The 17,732-nt window shown below is 39.4% G+C and overlaps 1 protein-coding gene across 1 annotated transcript; it reads right to left on the bottom strand.

Moving 5' to 3' along the window:
• Positions 1 to 853: 853 nt before the first annotated feature.
• On the bottom strand, positions 854 to 12,034 carry LOC134215888 (uncharacterized). The gene is made up of 4 exons (XM_062694978.1): positions 11,792 to 12,034; positions 2,902 to 3,000; positions 2,670 to 2,738; positions 854 to 1,273 (listed from the first exon to the last, which is right to left on the bottom strand). The coding sequence occupies exons 2-4, from the start codon at positions 2,963 to 2,965 to the stop codon at positions 1,194 to 1,196; spliced, it is 213 nt and encodes a 70-aa protein (XP_062550962.1). The 5' UTR covers positions 2,966 to 3,000; positions 11,792 to 12,034; the 3' UTR covers positions 854 to 1,193.
• Positions 12,035 to 17,732: the final 5,698 nt, after the last annotated feature.

Here is a 17,732-nt window from a genome sequence, read left to right on the forward strand (position 1 = left end):
ACACACCTTTTCATTTACTCCATTTGGTTAGAATTCTCGACACAGTAGATGCAATCGATCTTCACACACGTAGAAACAATCCACAATCCAATCCAATCCACTAAAACAATCCACAGGCAACGGAAAACTGGATAGATTCCTCTACCTTTGTCCTTTAATACTGGTGGGCTCTCATCGTCTCTTTGAGTGTATGTTGTGACTGTCGAGCTTGGATGGAAGATAGGATGGACCTTTTTTGGCACTTATCGTTGTTGCAGGCTGGACCGATCCTTAAATCCATTTCTGGAAAATTTAGATGGATTCGTCACGGGATAGTCTCATCCGGACAGATTAAATTGCGCCGTGGTCTTCTTAATAGAGAAGCGCTTAAGCCACGTGCTCTTTATGAACGGATCGCACCGTGCATTATGTTCCAGCTACAACAGGCCCCTGGAGATCATGTCTATGATTTACGATTTGGATATATCCAAATACGATGTTTTAAGTTCTCCAAATCACTGTGGAGTTCAAACAAATTTGTTCTTAGTTATCCAAATTATGCTGGATTTCAGACCATTTGGTCTACCTGATAAACTAGGCTCAGTTCAAAACAAATGGCAACCCATTAGATCAGACAAAATTCTTTATTGGTACATATACTCAAAGGTAGAGAAATTCGAGCCTACCATGTACCATATTACCGTTTCTATAGAATAGAATAAGAAGAATCACTTACAATTCAGTCGTGATATAGTATTTGTTCCATTATTAATAACATGCTCTTGTAAGGGACGATTTCGGCATAATCTGTGTTTTTTATTGCTGTCATGGTTGTTCAATTGTGCAAAATAGTAAAAAAGAAAAAATAACAAACTTGTGCAGTGTGCACCAATTCATTGCTTTTGATTGTTATCAATATGGGTGCGTTATGAATTCCCAGAGCAGTAATCTAATAACTTTTATATATCTACTAAAATAATACAGGGATTTTTGATTTTTTGGAAACATTTATCGTTACATATAATTACTTATCCAGTATAACATTTTCCACTTGACCTAAATGGTGCTTTTCTTTTCAACATTTTAGTGCTTCAAAATAATTGTATATGTGACTGAAGTTGAAACGATCTTTGATTATAATTACTTCTGGGTAAAAGATTGTTACCAGGTAGAGTTGGTCCATACGCATTGCATTGCTCATCGAACGGGCTGTTTTACGCGTGAATATAATGGTTTCGTCGCTTTTGGCACTTCTCGTAAGCAAGGTAAATCAATGCCAGTGTAATTAAAATGCCTGCAACGAGATATAAATGTTAAATACGCAATATAATGAATAACTGAATCGATATGCTATTCATAAATGGTCGGACATGTCATACTTGACTATTGCTTTAGCCCATGGGTTCCCAAACTGTGGGTCGCGACCCTCATGGGAGTCGTGGACTGATCAATGGTGGGTCGCGAAAGACAAATCTTGATTCATACTTTTATCACTATTCTGTCCAACAAATCTATACCAGCTTTTAGAGTAGGATCTAAGTAATTATTGGATGATTAGAGAACAACAAACTTTACGAAGTTAAGGGCCTTTATTGTTTTACGATATTCGGGCAAATAGAATGAAGTCCAATACAATAAAAAAAAAACATTCCAAAACTAAACTCAAATCCAATCCAAAACCAATCCAAATTCAATAAAAATCCAACCCAAGTGTAATTACATCTAAATCCAATCCAAATCCAATTATAATTCAATCTAAATCTAATTCATATTCAAAATCAATCCTAATCCAATCCAAATCTAATCCAAATTCAATCCAAATAAAATTCAAATGTAATTCAACTCAAATTCAATCCGAATCCCATTAAAATTCAATCCTTATCCAATTCAAATAGAAAAAAATAACGAGATTTTGGCAAAAACAATGATGGGATGTAAAAAAAATTATTATGATTTGTTCAGTCATGCGCGAACTCATTTTTATCTAGTTTCTAAAAATCATGGCATTAGATGCGTGAGGGAACATTCACAAATTACGTAACGGCAGAGGAGTCCAGTGAAGTAGGACAACCCATGCGAAAAATTGAGACGCTTCATACAAAAAGTGTGACATGGGGAGGAGGGAGGGTTTGAAATTCCCATTTTTTACGTTAGGTAATTAATGGATCTTCCTGATTCTCCAGCAGTATGGTATTCTACTAGGTAGGCCACATACACAAAAAGTTTGGGAACCTCTGCTTTAGCCGATTCATCGTAAGTATGCAATCGGAGAATAAGTTAGTCTACAACGATTGTTAACTGCAAAGTTGACAATGCACCACTGTACTGCTGTTCTATGCATAGCTGTCCCATGTTAGCGGTGATAAAAAATCAAACTAGCTTCAATTTGTCTCACTAATTTCAGAATCGATTGGATCTGCAAATTGTATTGATAGTTTTGGAATGTAATGACTCATTACTAATGAGCATAGGCAACATTTTTGCAGAACATAGTACGAATAACTACTTTATCAGTTTTTCAGTCTCCTTTATCACCAAACGACAACTTCATTGTTTCAGTGGGATAAAATAACTCGAGTTAGAGATTTTTTCATCAAAGGTGTTTAACATGGGACAATTATGCGTAGAACGGCTTTGCAACTTATGCATGCATAATACACATTTTAATGGGAAAACTGGTTATCACTCACCTATGGTAATTGCCATTCCAATGCTGATCCATATTATTTCTTCGTTTATCCCACCGTGGTAGGACCTGCCTATAATAGTAAAATGATATATTGTTACTAATGTGGGTCTATATTATACCATTAGTATGTAAAATTTAAAAAAGTAAACTAGTTGAGCCGAAAAACATGGATGAAAAGGAGATTTAATACTCCTGACAATTTGCAAAGGCACGCATAAAAAATTATCGCTTACCTCCACCGCGATAGTTTGACGAATATCCAATATTACCCGTTCCGGCCACACGTCCAACTGCCATTACTGTTATCCGCGGTGGTATAAAAGTTCTGGTGTCTGAAAAAAAGGTTACAGAAATATAATAGAAAATTATTTCAATATCTGACATATGTAACATTTGATCCGATGAAAAAAAAAACTTTTGTGTAAATTTTATGCTGAGAAAATTCCATTTTAAATAAATTTACATCATTTTTGGTCGAATCATCCACAAGTTTTTATTTTCTTCACTCATTTACGTTCGTCCAAATCGACAGCATGTTTCAATTGTTTGATATATTCTGTACTTAGATTCAAGGAATTGCATTTTTTTTTTCTTATAACTATATGGTTTCAGTTGTGGAAAATACTTTTGCTGAATAAACGGCTCAATATGGACCTAAAGAATTTCTTAACATCATTATAGTAGAATGTATCATTGAGGTAACTTGAACTAGACGAGAATTATGTTAAAACTACATTGCCCTTCTGCGCATAGTTGTCCCATGTTAGTTTTCGTGGATTTTGACTTTTCACCATAGAGCAGTCTATTTTGACGTATACTTTACTCTCTAACAGATTATGAACTTGGTTCAGAAAATCATTGAAAACAACATCAAATCTGTTTGTCCCATTGCTTAATTTCTACGCATAATTGTCTCGCGGTGATTAAATTAAACATTATTTCGGATTCTGTTATTTTATGGAACAACACACATTCAAATAGCATTTTCTGTTTAGATTTTCCAATATTAGCCTGTTCCACTGGTTTAATGGAGGAAATTTGTACAATCCACATTCTATGCGACATAATCACTTCAACCACGTGGATGGTTCCATGGATAAAGCATGTGGAGACATATGTCAATCGCAGTAGTCATTCGCGAAATCATGCACTGAACGGGGCTGATATGCGTAGAAACCACAAAACAAGTGCTCTATTTCTCGGCATAACTGTCCCGCGAAACTATTTTCATGATCGTTGGTGCAAATTCTATTTGTGGGTGAAAAAAAGAATGATTTCAATGAAATTAAGTCTTCTGAATGGTTCTGTGATGGGCTGCGAAATGGTGAGTTGACATCCGGCAAGGGGCGCCTAACATAGCTCTGGTCCTCACAATTTCCAATAATCACGCTTCCACGGGTCTTCCGATGACAATTGACCGCCAGCTAAGGGTTGCGTACTTAGCTGGTAGTGCAGCCTGGGCACTGTTGTCCTTCTGACATCAGCTAGAGTGAGAGGGTGCGTCCTGTGGGGTCTGCCTAGGATGTTGTGGGGTTCGACAGTGGGCTCTGTTGAACTTCTATAAAAAGCTGCATGTGTCCCCAAGCAGGCCCTGTCAAAGCGACCGTGTGCCGCTCAAAGCGCACTAGCCTGGTCCTGGTGTTGGGTGGGACTTTAAATAAATTTGACCCGACTGATCGAGCGTCTGTCCACCAAGGAGGTGCGGCTCCAACAGCGTCTGTTCTGGCATCCAGCGGCTGAGTATGAAATGCTATTCCCCGGAAGCTATACCTAAGATGGCAGCCCCATCCTGGTGGATAGGGAACCTTGGGCCAACAACCTACTGTTCCCGAAACATTAATTTGTTCGAGAATCCGATAATGAAAGAATACGGACTGATTTTACGGTGACGACTCTTAGCGCGAAACAACGGACACGAATAGGAACATGGAACGTTTTAACCCTAGCCCAGCAGGGTAAATTGGTATAACTTGCCAATGAGGCACGCCGCATGAAGTTTGAGATCCTGGGACTGAGTGAAGTCCGTTGGTCAAACTTTGGAGAACACAGAACGCCGTCGGGACAAGTTCTGTTATACTCTGGTTTACGAGGTGAACACCCCAACTAACATTTAATGTCAATGTAAATGTTATTTCAACTCGTCTATACGGCTTCAAGCTGAATATGTGTGCTATTCATATGATCAAGAACTTCTATTCAAATATTTTACCAGCAAATCTGGCGAATCTATTCAGCTGTTTTTGACTTGCCTGCACAACTACTTTACAGCAAGTTACACAATTTTTCTCAATCTCTACTAAACCATTCAGTAATATAAATTCGCTTCAATGACTTATTCAGATGTTTTGAATCTGTTAAATAAGTTTTATACAGCCACTGAATTCAATTTGATTAAATATTATTTGAGAGGAGAGTAAATTTCGGAGTTTATTTAATGTTTTTTTTTTGTGAAAACTGAAATATCAATTTTGCTGCTACCTAGATTCGAACTCCTGATCTCCTGATTCAATGCCTGCTGCTCTGTCATCACCGTCACTTTCACATATGTAAATAACAAAGAAAATTATGGATGTACTTCTTCGCATACCCCATAGGTTGTTTTACTAACGCTATTTTCAGATTCATGCTGCATAAACGTTATAAAGAGGCCTACATGTTGCTTTTAGCACATAAGCTTAAAAATTATGCTTTCAGCATTATTTCAACCATTATTCAAACATCTATCAGCATGTTCTGTTGGCTAACATTTATGCATCATCAATCGCTGAAATTGTTTCTAGGCAACATTTTCTCGATCTGTATAGATGCTACTCTGCTGCTAATCGTTTAACAGTAGCCGTTAACAGAAATATCGCTTCTAAATGACTTGTTTTCTATCTGGCAGTTGCTATAAGAGCATGAATACCTTTGTAGCTGCATTACAGAAATCAATAGATCATACACAGCTTCGGCAACAAAAATCAAATGTAAACATTGCGGTTTTGACATTCCATACTGATAAGCTATTAAAAGAAGCAATATAAGGTTTACTTAAACGTTGTATGATCTTCAAAGATACAGAAGATGCCTGAAAGTTTCGTTAGTTCATTTATAGTGCCATTACGCTATATTGTTAGTGCTATAACATCAGCGAAAAGGCTTTCATTGTGAATGCTTCTCACCGTAATATAAGAAGTTGCTAACAAGCAACTCAATTACATACATGAGCTCTTAACCGATAAGCTTTGTTGCTAATTCAGACAGAGCTGTTTTATGACTATATGAAAGCTGCATAAACGATAAAAGATGAAATATATTCGGCCCAAACTGACTAGCTGATAGATATTTGGGTAATAGTCGAGTTGAAGTTTAAGAGATTATTTGCGGAGGCTTTTCTTTTATTCAGCATTGGCTGCTTTTATTCAAATATTATACAGCTAAAGGCTAGAAGTTGAAGCTTTTAGCACCAAAATTGTTAGTTGGGACGCTCCCCGGCATCGCGGAGTTGGCTTCCTACTAAGCGCTCAGGCACACTCTGCGCTTATGAACCTATAACCCTAGCAGCACACATATTCCACATAGGTTACTGCAACTCATATGTAACCTGATTTAGTCACAATCAGGTTGCTGCAACCATTTTCGTCTGACTTGTGCTGCTCGGGAAGTGAAAGGATAATCGTTGCCAGATTTAGAACACGGGTCCGAAACCTTACTATAATCCAATGTTATGCGCCAACCGATGCTGCCGATCTGCAAGACAAAGAGAACTTCTACAGTCAACTCAATGCCATCGTAGATAGAATTCCGAAGGTTGATATCAAGATTTGTTTGGGCGACTTCAATGCGAAGATCGGATCCGACAACTCGAACCATGAGCGCATTATGGGACGCCATGGTCTCGGAGAAATGAGCCAAAACGGAGAGCTGTTCGCAGAGTTTTGAGGTAATAACGACATGATGATCGGGGGATCACTCTTCCCTCATCGACCGGTTTACAAGGTCACGTGGGTCTCCCGTGACGGCCTTACAGAAAATCAAATCGACCACATCTGCATCAGCCGAAAATGAAAACGGAGCCTTCTTGATGTACGGAATAAACGTAGTGCCTATATCGCGTCTGATCATCACCGCCTCATCGACGAAATACGCCTGCGCATTGCGCGGATTCGTCGGCAGAAGGAAAGAGTTGGACGACGATTCAACACACGCCGACTGGAAGATGCCACGGTTTAACGGTCATTCGTTGAAGAACTGGAGACGCGTGCTGCAGATATTCCGGAAGGTGGCAGCGTGGAAGACCAATGGACCGCCATCAATAATGCCTTCATCGCCACCAGCGAGAACAATCTGGGCGAACTGCGCACCCAGAGAAAACAATGGATCACCGGATGGATTTATATTTCACGACGCTTAAGCGGGGCGAAGATGAATGCAACGATGCCTGTGAAAGACGCGAACGATCAGTTATTGACCGACCCAACTGACCAGCTGAAACGCTGGTTCGAGCACTTCGAACAACTTTTTCAAGTGCCAGCCAGGCCATCACCACCTCGGCATGATCTGCTTAGGATCCGACATATAACACGCGTCAATACCAAAGCTCCATCACTGCTAGAGATTCAAACAGCCATCCAAAGCATGAAATCGAATAAAGCTCCAGGGGTCGACCGCATATCAGCCGAGATGCTCAAAGCTGACCCCATGACATCAGCTCAACTATGTACTGCATCGTTTATTTCGTAAAATCTGGGACACCGCAACTTTCCTGGTCGACTGGATGCAAGGTATCTTAGTGAAGGTGCCCAAAAAGGGTGACCTGACTGTATGCGATAACTGACGATGCATTATGTTGCTGTGTACCGTTCCGTGTAAAGTGTTAAGTTCTGTGCAAAATTATCCTAGCCCGGATTCAGGAGAAGATCGATGCGACTCTCCGGCGGCAGCAGGCCGGATTCCGTGCCGGAAGATCCTGTGTGGACCACATTGTCACGCTCCGCATAATCCTGGAGCAGGTCAACGAATTCCAAGAGTCCCTTTACTTGGTATTCATTGACTACGAAAAAGCTTTCGACCGTCTCAATCACGAGAATATGTGGGGCGCCCTGAGACGCAAGGGGGTTCCTGAGAAAATCATCGGCCTCATATAAGCACAGTACGTGGCCTTTTCGTGTAGAGTGCTGCACAATGGGGTCCTGTCCGACCCTATCCGGGTTGTAGCTGGTGTGAGGCAAGGATGTATTCTATCACCATTACTGTTCCTCATCGTAATCGATGAGATTCTGGTAGATGCGATTGACCGTGAACCAAACCGCGGGCTGTTATGGCAGCCTATAACCATGGAGCACCTAAACGACTTCGAATTGGCTGATGACGTTGCACTCCTCGCGCAACGGCGCTCTGATATGCAGAGTAAGCTCAACGACCTTGCCGAGCGCTCCTCTTCGGCAGGTTTAGTCATCAACGTCAACAAAACCAAATCGTTGGATGTAAACACGGTGACTCCAGTAGCCGGGCAACCAGTGGAGAATGTTGAAAGCTTCCAATATCTTGGTAGCCAAATGGCGTCAGACGGCGGTACGTGAAATCTGTGCTGTTATACGCTAGCGAAACATGGTGTGTATCAGTGGAGAACACTCAACGGCTCCAGGTGTTCATTAACAGATGCCTGCGGTATATAATTCGGGCCTGGTGGCCTCACAACTGGATCTCAAACAACGAGCTCCATCGTCGTTGTCACCAGAGGCCGATAGAAACAGAAATTCGGGATCGGAAGTGGGGCTGGGTCGGCCACACTCTACGTAGGGGCGGAAATTAAATCTGTAAACAAGCATTAGACTGGAACCCAGCGGGACATCGCAGCAGAGACAGACCCAGAGGCTCATGGCGGCGAAGCCTCAATAAAGAAATAAAAGAAGTCGACCGAAATCTAACCTGGCAACAGGTTAAAGCGATAGCTGGGTAACGCTCAGGAAGGAGATCTTTCAAGTCGGCCCTTTGCACCACCAGAGGTGTACAGGATCCATAAGTAAGTAAGTAAGAATGGTTCTGTGATGTAATAATCTTAAATTCTGTTCAGGTTATACATCAGCAATAAAAATTAGGGTTCAATTTCAAATGCCATTTTCTCATTTACCATTTTTGAATTTGGTACAAGCATGCGTAGAACGGCAGTACAGATTATGTTTTCGTAAATCTGTAATAGAACTTGAATAAATTTAAATAGAATTCAAAATGTTTATAAACAGCAGATTGAACCTAAATAGCAAAAAAACGTGCTGCCAAAATCCTTAGTAATCCTAACAGAGTTTTCTACTGATTTTGCATGCCATTATTAGCTATAGACGAGCTCGGTGGTCTAGCGGCTGCCGATTCTGCCTTATACACAGGAGGTCGCGGGTTCTGTTTCCACGCAATATATCATTAACCCTTATGCTTATTTTTATCATATATTTATTTGTTCAAACTTCCATATTTATTATACCTTATATTTCAAATTTTTCTATTATTATATTGTTATATTTGTCATATTCTCATGTTTTCATTTATACTGATTTTGATCGCTTCATATATTTTCAAACATCCTTATCTATGTCTATATATATATAATAAAGTTGGCATTTTACGACCGCATTCACGACAGCCCAATTTCTGCTAATTTATATCCGTTATCTTCCTCAATTTTTTGCACAAAATTCGCTGGGTCAACTAGTTTTCATGTAAATTTTGCGACAAACCTTTATCAGAATCCGAACACAATATGACAAGAATCATTTGCCTTGCATGCTCTGATATTTCCGAGAATACGATGCTAATTTTGTAATCATTGTTCGATTCTTGAATATTTCCATAAAAGCAGAAACTATGATAGCATAAAACCAAAATTTGCCCTAGAAATAATGCAAAATAACGGGATGAACAGTTAGCACCAAGATTGTCTTCTTTTTTGTTGCTGACAATTTTTTTCGGATCTTTGTCATTATTTTCTCCGACAAAAACAAAGCTTTGTCGTTGGTTTTCTTTTGTCGCTTGTTTTGTATGCGCATTCCAGAAAAATTGATTCCCTGTTACCAGGGCCAGATTTAGTGGGCGGCTGGGGGGGGGGGGTCATGGCCCCGGGCCCCCACAAATATTATGTACCAAAACCAACCTTTTATGTACATTTTGGGCCTCCCACAAGCTGTCGGCTCCGGGGCCTCCTTCCGTCTAAATCTGGACCTGCCTGTTACTAATAGATGTTGAACTAACATTCCTTCCCATCCTTCCGTGATTGTAATGACGTGGCCAGGTATACAACTGCTACTGTATAGGTAAGATTGCCCAATTGAGCATTGTAAAGCCCACCTAATTTTAAGTTATGTATAAGTTCAAAACCATTATAGAGCCTTTATAAGGCTATTCTATAAGACCCTTCACAAGGAAAATATTTAAACTACACGCAAAACTTCTATTACATTAAGATGAAGAGCCATGGTCAAACACTTACACTGTTAAAAAATTGTTAAAACACAAAAGAAGTTGATAGAATATAATTAATCAAGTCAATAGAACGGAATAAGGGGAAGGCACATTATATTTTTTTGAAAAGTGTGTGAAAAAAAGTGTCAAAATAATGGATAAGAAGGTTTGAAAAACCGATATTTTCCACATTTTGATGAAACATCCAATATTATTCGTTGAGGCAAACGCTATAGGGGGGCTAACCTACGTGTCTCCACGCACTGTCCGTCCATACCAGAATGCTGATTCGCCGATGCGTGGTGCGTTGTTCCCTAAAAACTGCCAGCTAGAAGGCGTTTTGCCTCATGAGTTTTCCCGGCAACGAAATATCACCACTTTATGTGAATATTATCAATATGATAGAGATTTTCTACAATTTTTAAATGGCATCAAAATTAACAATAACGCTTCAACAAAATCTTTTTGATGGACTTCCTACTTGCTTATGTGTGTACGCATTTAAAATAAAAACAATGAAGCTATATTGTTTAAATGTTTCATGAAGTAAAAATACTTATTAAAATCGTTACAGCTAAGACATCAAGCAGTCTTTGCTTAGCTAGGGCATATTACCCCTCCTTCCCCTATGTCGGTATATGGGATATTTCATTCAATTCGTCCATTAGAGACACTTTCATCGGACTTCTTGTTTGCGGTCCGTTTCATAGATACGTAGATACCTTATCTAATCTAATCTAATCGTTTCGTAGATACGTATATTAATAAAAATAATGGAATCAATTTCCCTAAAGTTCTATTTTGATCTATCTAATATACTTGTTTCAATACATTTTCTAATGCAAGAGGAAGGCACAATTTCCGCTGGATAGATTAATCAGGTTGATGAATGCAAAACATTTTACTCGGTTTCTATCTTCCAGGCATTTAGGCAAAATGTATAGCCGTTATACTAGCCATCATATGTTGAGGATCATTGGATAGAAAGGAAAACAGCTAATAGTATGCTACTAATGATGTCTAGTTAATATGTAGACATCTTGGCGCCCCGGCTCGATATCTTTTTCTTCCATATCCTTCGAGCTTGCACTATGTTCTATTTGCGTTTCATTCAATATTTGCGAGTTTTTCTCTGCTGGAATATTCGTTTCAGCGCAAATAGAATGAAATGACTGTACAGTTACTGAACCTGTTAGTAAGTTATATTAAATGTAATAATTATCAACTAGAACCCCTGACCCATTAATTCATCGGCACAGTCTGATATGTTTTCTTATTAAGTACTACTATGAAGTAGCTGCTTATCCATTATTTCGAAAGAAGAACATTATAAATTTGTTGTTTCGTTCAGCAATCGTGATTTTAATCACGCAAAACGCTGTCATATAAGTATACATAAATATATCAACCCCTTTTCCCATATGAAGTAGATAGATTCAATTACAATATGTTGGATATGATTACTTTTCACACATAGCATGTAACGTGGGCTTATCTATCCAATTGAAAGCAAAGTTTCAACAAAATCTTTTCGATGGACTTCCTAATCACATAAGTGTGCACGCCTTAAAAAGGAAAACAATGAATCATCATCCAAGATCCATTCCAGCTGATTTTTTTTTCACTATATTTTCGCATTTTCTTGGATGTTTACACCTATAGCTATATTATTTTCATTGATATTCATACCTTAGTAATTGGTATTCCGCGGGACTTGTACAATCCAAATACAAATCAGTATTTCACGTTTCACATTGTGTCACGAATTCATTCACTAAATGTAGTCCATTCTCCACTTGGTCGAAATAGTCGCAAATTATTAGCCACTTGTTAAGGATGTGAAATGGATCTTCCTTCGTTCACAATTTTTACCACACCTCTGGGATACGCCAAGCACGCTGCAAAAGGGGAGGACAGCGTTGAGATGGAGGATGCTGGGACTGGATATAAGGATGTAATTTCGTGTACTGCGCAGTATCGCATCTCTTCATTACATTTCACGCTCTGTTTGTCTACCCATGTTTATCCATTGCTTCGGTGAACTATTACGTATTTTATTGAAATACTAGGAATCATTATTTGTGCTTAGTTTTGTTTATTGGAGGTGAAGATGGCGAAGTTGTTCAGATTAATGTACAAAAAATAGATAGCGTACAGTTCTCTAATGTAACTTAAAATAGAACAGAAGGCTAATCCACATAAGGGAAAAAGTTAATTTTACATATTTTTCGAGCAACACATTTTTTACAGAAAAAATATGCTATCAATTTCTCCCTGTTGCTGCAACCCTGAATTATGATACTAGAACATAAAGGTTCCAATCTAAATAAAATAATATTATCTTTTTTTTGTTAAATAACTTGGCCACGCATGAATCCACGTGTCTTGGAGGGACTCGAACCATCAACCTACTACTCTGCAGATGGGCTCTCTTGACTGTGGATCTACAACAGTAAAGCTGAAAGCACATGTGACGATTGGCCAAATCAAGCATCTGAGAGATATTCAATTTGCAAAAAGAACTAACCGCGGTGGAGGTTGGTACTCGGTTTCTGATGGCTTTTCCTTAAACATGACCTATAAGTGGTCTTGTTGTGTAGGGGTCATCACGCATATCTAGAGAGTAGGAGGTTGAGGGTTCGAGTTCCTTCAAGACACGTGGATTCTTGGCAATTCGTGGATTGCCAAGTTATTTAACAAAAAAAAGTTACAATGTTATGAAAACTCATATGTGAATATGTACGTTATGTGGAAGATATTGATTTGGAAAATGTATTGGAGGTAACCACTTTCCCTTCGATGGGACTCGAACCCATGACCCTACAGTACGCTAGACTGGTGCTTTAACCAACTAAGCTACGAAGGACCTCCGTCGGCCTTCGCAACCTAGTTTTGGACTCTGTGATGCTTGTCCTTAATATTCGAATTTTGGCGCGTTGACTAATCTGTTTAGATTTCTAAATATTCGGTCTTAGATTCGCCGTCTGATACTAACTGGCTTCCAAGATATTGAAAGCAGTTCTGGTACACCAAATTGGAATTTCTCCAAATTTATAGACAATTTTGCTTCTCTTAGCCTATGCGCAATTTTTCGCAGCAGCTGTACGTGGTGCTCGAATGTCTCTGTTACCACAACGATGTCGTCGAGGTAAATGAAGACAAACGATTCCAAATCCCCGTGGCCCAGCACTCGGTTCATTAGCCTGGACAATGTAGCCAGGATATTGACCAGGCCGAAGGGCATTGAGGTGTATTGGGCACTCAGCCTTGCACATAGAACGCTGTATATTTCCTCGAGGCCGGGTGTAACGGGATTTGGAGAAACGCTTCCGAAAGATCTATCGTTGAGAGATAATTTGCTTTCGGAAGCTGGCCTAGTATGCGATACGCGGGCAGCAAGGGGTAAACGTCACGTACAGTCCGCTAGTTTATCTTGCGCGCATCTAACCAGAGGCGAACTTTATTGGGGTTGATCACTGGGACACAGTACGTAACTTTGAGAAGATGGAGCAAGCCTACATTAGCCCTTAAAGGCGCAAAGCGATTTTTTTAGAAATCGTCGGAAATATTTTTAACGTAAATAACCATTGAAATCATTAACATTAAACGTATTTTCGGTTTGTTGTTTTAAAACAACATTGCGCATTTAAGGGTTAGACTGAAAAGGGAAGCTAAACGGATTGGACTAGTCATCAATGTGGGGTTTGAGTTAAATACCTTCAGCGTGTTATAATAGATTCACACATTAGCGTGTCAATCGGCGAGCAGCAAGCCATGATTTTGCCTCTTCCAGTCAGACCTCCGCGGCGTGCACGCCCATCCACGAGGAGTCGCTGTCATAACTTCGTTCCGGCCATTTAGGGCCACACATTTTGGCGATCCTGCCAGTCGATTTTTTGGATCCTGTCGCTGATTTCATGAGGTGAGTTGAATTCAAGTGGTTAAATTGTGACGAGTGATATATTTCAGTTTGCAAAATCACAAGGCGCGTCTCGAAGACCTTCGGAAAATGGCTTGTGGGTTGCAAAATCACAAGACGCGTCTCGAAGACCGTCGGAAAATGGTTTGTGGTTTGCTAAACCACAAGACGCGTCTCGAAGACCGTCGGAAAATGGTTTGTGGTTTGCTAAATCACAAGACGCGTCTCGAAGACCGTTGGAAAATGGTTTGTGGTTTGCTAAATCACAAGACGCGTCTCGAAGACCGTTGGAAAATGGTTTGTGGTTTGCTAAATCACAAGACGCGTCTCGAAGACCGTCGGAAAATGGTTTGTGGTTTGCTAAATCACAAGACGCGTCTCGAAGACCGTTGGAAAATGGTTTGTGGTTTGCTAAATCACAAGACGCGTCTCGAAGACCGTTGGAAAATGGTTTGTGGTTTGCTAAATCACAAGACGCGTCTCGAAGACCGTCGGAAAATGGTTTGTGGTTTGCTAAATCACATTACGCGTCGTCGGGAATTTGTGGTAGCCCGTCTGAAAGACCGCTGGAAAAACGGTTTGTGGTTTGAAGAATATTAAAGCCCCGCCTGGGAGACCGTAAGAAATGGGTTTGTGGTTTGCAAAATTACAATGCGCGTCTGGAAGATCGGTGGAAATGGTTTGTGGTTTAGAAAACTATAAGGCGTGTCTGAAAGGTGGCCGAAAAATATGTATTGTAGTACATGAGACTACCGGTCGAGCTATTATATAACGAAATATGAGAGAAATGGAGAAATATTCAATGCTGTACTGTTCGAAAAGTCATAGAATGTCTAGATAAACATTTATCTTGGAATGTATTGACTTAGTAGCCATAGCGGGATTACCTGTAGGAGCAGATATCTTGGAATTTGAAAAATTAATAAGGTTGCCGGATTTAACAAAGCTATTCGGAAGTTCGAATTTATTATGATTGAGATTAGTTTGGAGTTATTAGCTAGCAGTGCTAGTTGATGGCAAATGGTTGATGGAGTACTTTACGTGAAATTGGATTTTGGATTTGGATTGGATTTGGATTGGATTTGGATTGGATTTGGATTGGATTTGGATTGGATTTGGATTGGATTTGGATTGGATTTGGATTGGATTTGGATTGGATTGGGATTGGTTTGGATTGGTTTGGATTGGTTGGATTGGTTGGATTGGACTTGGATTGGTTTGGATTGATTTGGATTGGTTTGGATTGGTTTGGATTGGTTTGGATTGATTTGGATTGGTTTGGATTGGACTTGGATTGGTTTGGATTGGTTTGGATAGGATTTGGATTGGTTTGGATTGGTTTGGGTTGATTTGGGTTGGTTTGATTGGTTTGGTTTGGATTGGTTTAGATTGGTTTGGCTTTGAATTGGTTTGGATTGGTTTGGGTTGGTTTGGATTGGTTCGATTGGTTTGGATTGGTTTGGATTGGTTTGGATTGGTTTGGATTGGTTTGGATTGGTTTGGATTGGTTTGGATTGGATTGGATTGAATTTGAATTGCATTCGGATTGGATTTGGATTGATTTTGATTTGAAATGGATTTGGATTGGATTTGATTGGTTTAGATTGGTTTGGATTGGTTTGGATTGGTTTGGATTGGTTTGGATTGGTTTGGATTGGTTTAGATTGGTTTGGTTGGTTTGGATTGATTTGGATTGGACTTGGATTGGTTTGGATTGGTTTGGATAGGATTTGGATTGGTTTGGATTGGTTTGGGTTGGATTTGAATTGGTTTTGATTGGTTTAGATTGGTTTGGCTTTGAATTGGTTTGGATTGGTTTGGGTTGGTTTGGATTGGTTTGGATTGGTTTGGATTGGTTTGGATTTGATTTGGATTGGTTGGATTGGATTGGTTTGGATTTGATTTGGATTGGTTTGGATTGGTTTGGATTGAATTTGGATTGGTTTGGATGGGATTTGGATTGGTTTGGATTGGTTTGGATCGGATTTGATTGGTTTGGATTGGTTTGGATTGGTTTGAATTGGATTGGTTTGAATTGGATGTGGATTGATTTGGCTTGGATTAGGTTTGGATTTGGTTTGGATCGGTTTGAATTGGATGTGGATTGGTTTGGATTGGATTTGGCTTGGATTAGGTTTGGTTGGATTTGAATTGGTTTGGATTGGTTTAGATTGGTTTGAATTGGTTTGATTTGGATTGATTTGGATTGGTTTGGTTTGGATTGGTTTGGATTGGATTCGGTTTGATTTGGATTGGTTTGGATTTGATTTGGATTGGTTTGGATTCGATTTGGATTGGTTTGGATTGGTTTGGATTGGTTTCGATTGGTTTGGATTGGTTTGGATTGGTTTGGGTTGGTTTGGATTGGTTTGGATTGGTTTGGATTGGTTTGGATTGGTTTGGATTGGTTTGGATTGGTTTGGATTGGTTTGGATTGGTTTGGATTGGTTTGAATTGGTTGGATTGGATTGGTTTGGTTTGATTTGGGTTGGTTTGGATTGGATTTGGATTGGATTTGGGTTGGATTTGGATTGGTTTTGGATTGGATTTAGATTGGATTTAAATTTGAATTTGATTTGAATTGGATTTGGATTGGATTTCGATTTGATTTGGGTTGGATTTGGATTGTATTTGGATTGGATTTGGATTTGATTTGGATTGGATTTGGATTAGATTTGGAATGGATTTGGATTGGATTTGAATTGTTTTTGGATTGGATTTGGCTTGGATTAGGTTTGGATTTGGATTTGAATTGGATTTGGATTGGATTTAGATTGGATTTGAATTGGATTTGGATTGGATTTGGAATGGATTTGGATTGAATTTTGATTGGATTTGGATTTGGATTGAATTTGGATTGGATTGGATTTGGATTGGATTTGGATTAGATTTGGATTGGATTTGGATTGGATTTGGATTGGATTTGGATTGGATTTGGACTGGATTTGGAATGGATTTGAATTGGATTTGGGTTGGATTGGATTTGGATTGGATTTGGATTGGATTTGGATTGGATTTGGATTGAATTTGGATTGGAATTGGAATTGGATTTGGGTTGGATTTGGATTGGATTTGGATTGGATTTGGATTTGATTTGGATTGGATTTGGATTTGGATTTGGATTGGATTTGGATTGGATTGGATTTGGATTGGATTTGGATTGAATTTGGATTAGATTTGGATTGGATTAGCATTGGATTTGATTTGGATTGAATTTGGGTTAGCATTGAATCTTATTAGTAATGAAGTTCAACGCCGCTTAGTTTTGGATTGCATTTGGGTAAGATTTGGAATGTTTTTTGGAAGAAATTATCATTGTATTTGACAAACAAAAGAATGCTTCAAAAATTTAAATAACCCAGGAGAAAAACAAGCATTGCATCATATGCTAGAAGATTTTTTTTTGCGTTTTTTAATGAGAGAAGAAGGGAAATGTGGGGTTTGAGTAAAATGCCTTCAGCATGTTATAATAGATTCACACATCAGCGTGTCAATCGGCGAGCAGCAAGCCATGATTTTGCCTCTTCCAGTCAGACCTCCGCGGCGTGCACACCCATCCACGGGGAGTCGCCGTCATAACTTCGTTCCGGCCATTTAGGGCCACACAATCAACACGTCGAAGACGAAGTACACGATAGAAAGAGGCTCAAGGAAGGACAAAGTAAGCCACCCACCACGAGTTTGTATCGGTGGTTACGAAATCAAGGTGGT

This window comes from Armigeres subalbatus, chromosome 2 (assembly GCF_024139115.2).
Source record: "Armigeres subalbatus isolate Guangzhou_Male chromosome 2, GZ_Asu_2, whole genome shotgun sequence".
Lineage (NCBI taxonomy): Eukaryota > Metazoa > Arthropoda > Insecta > Diptera > Culicidae > Armigeres > Armigeres subalbatus.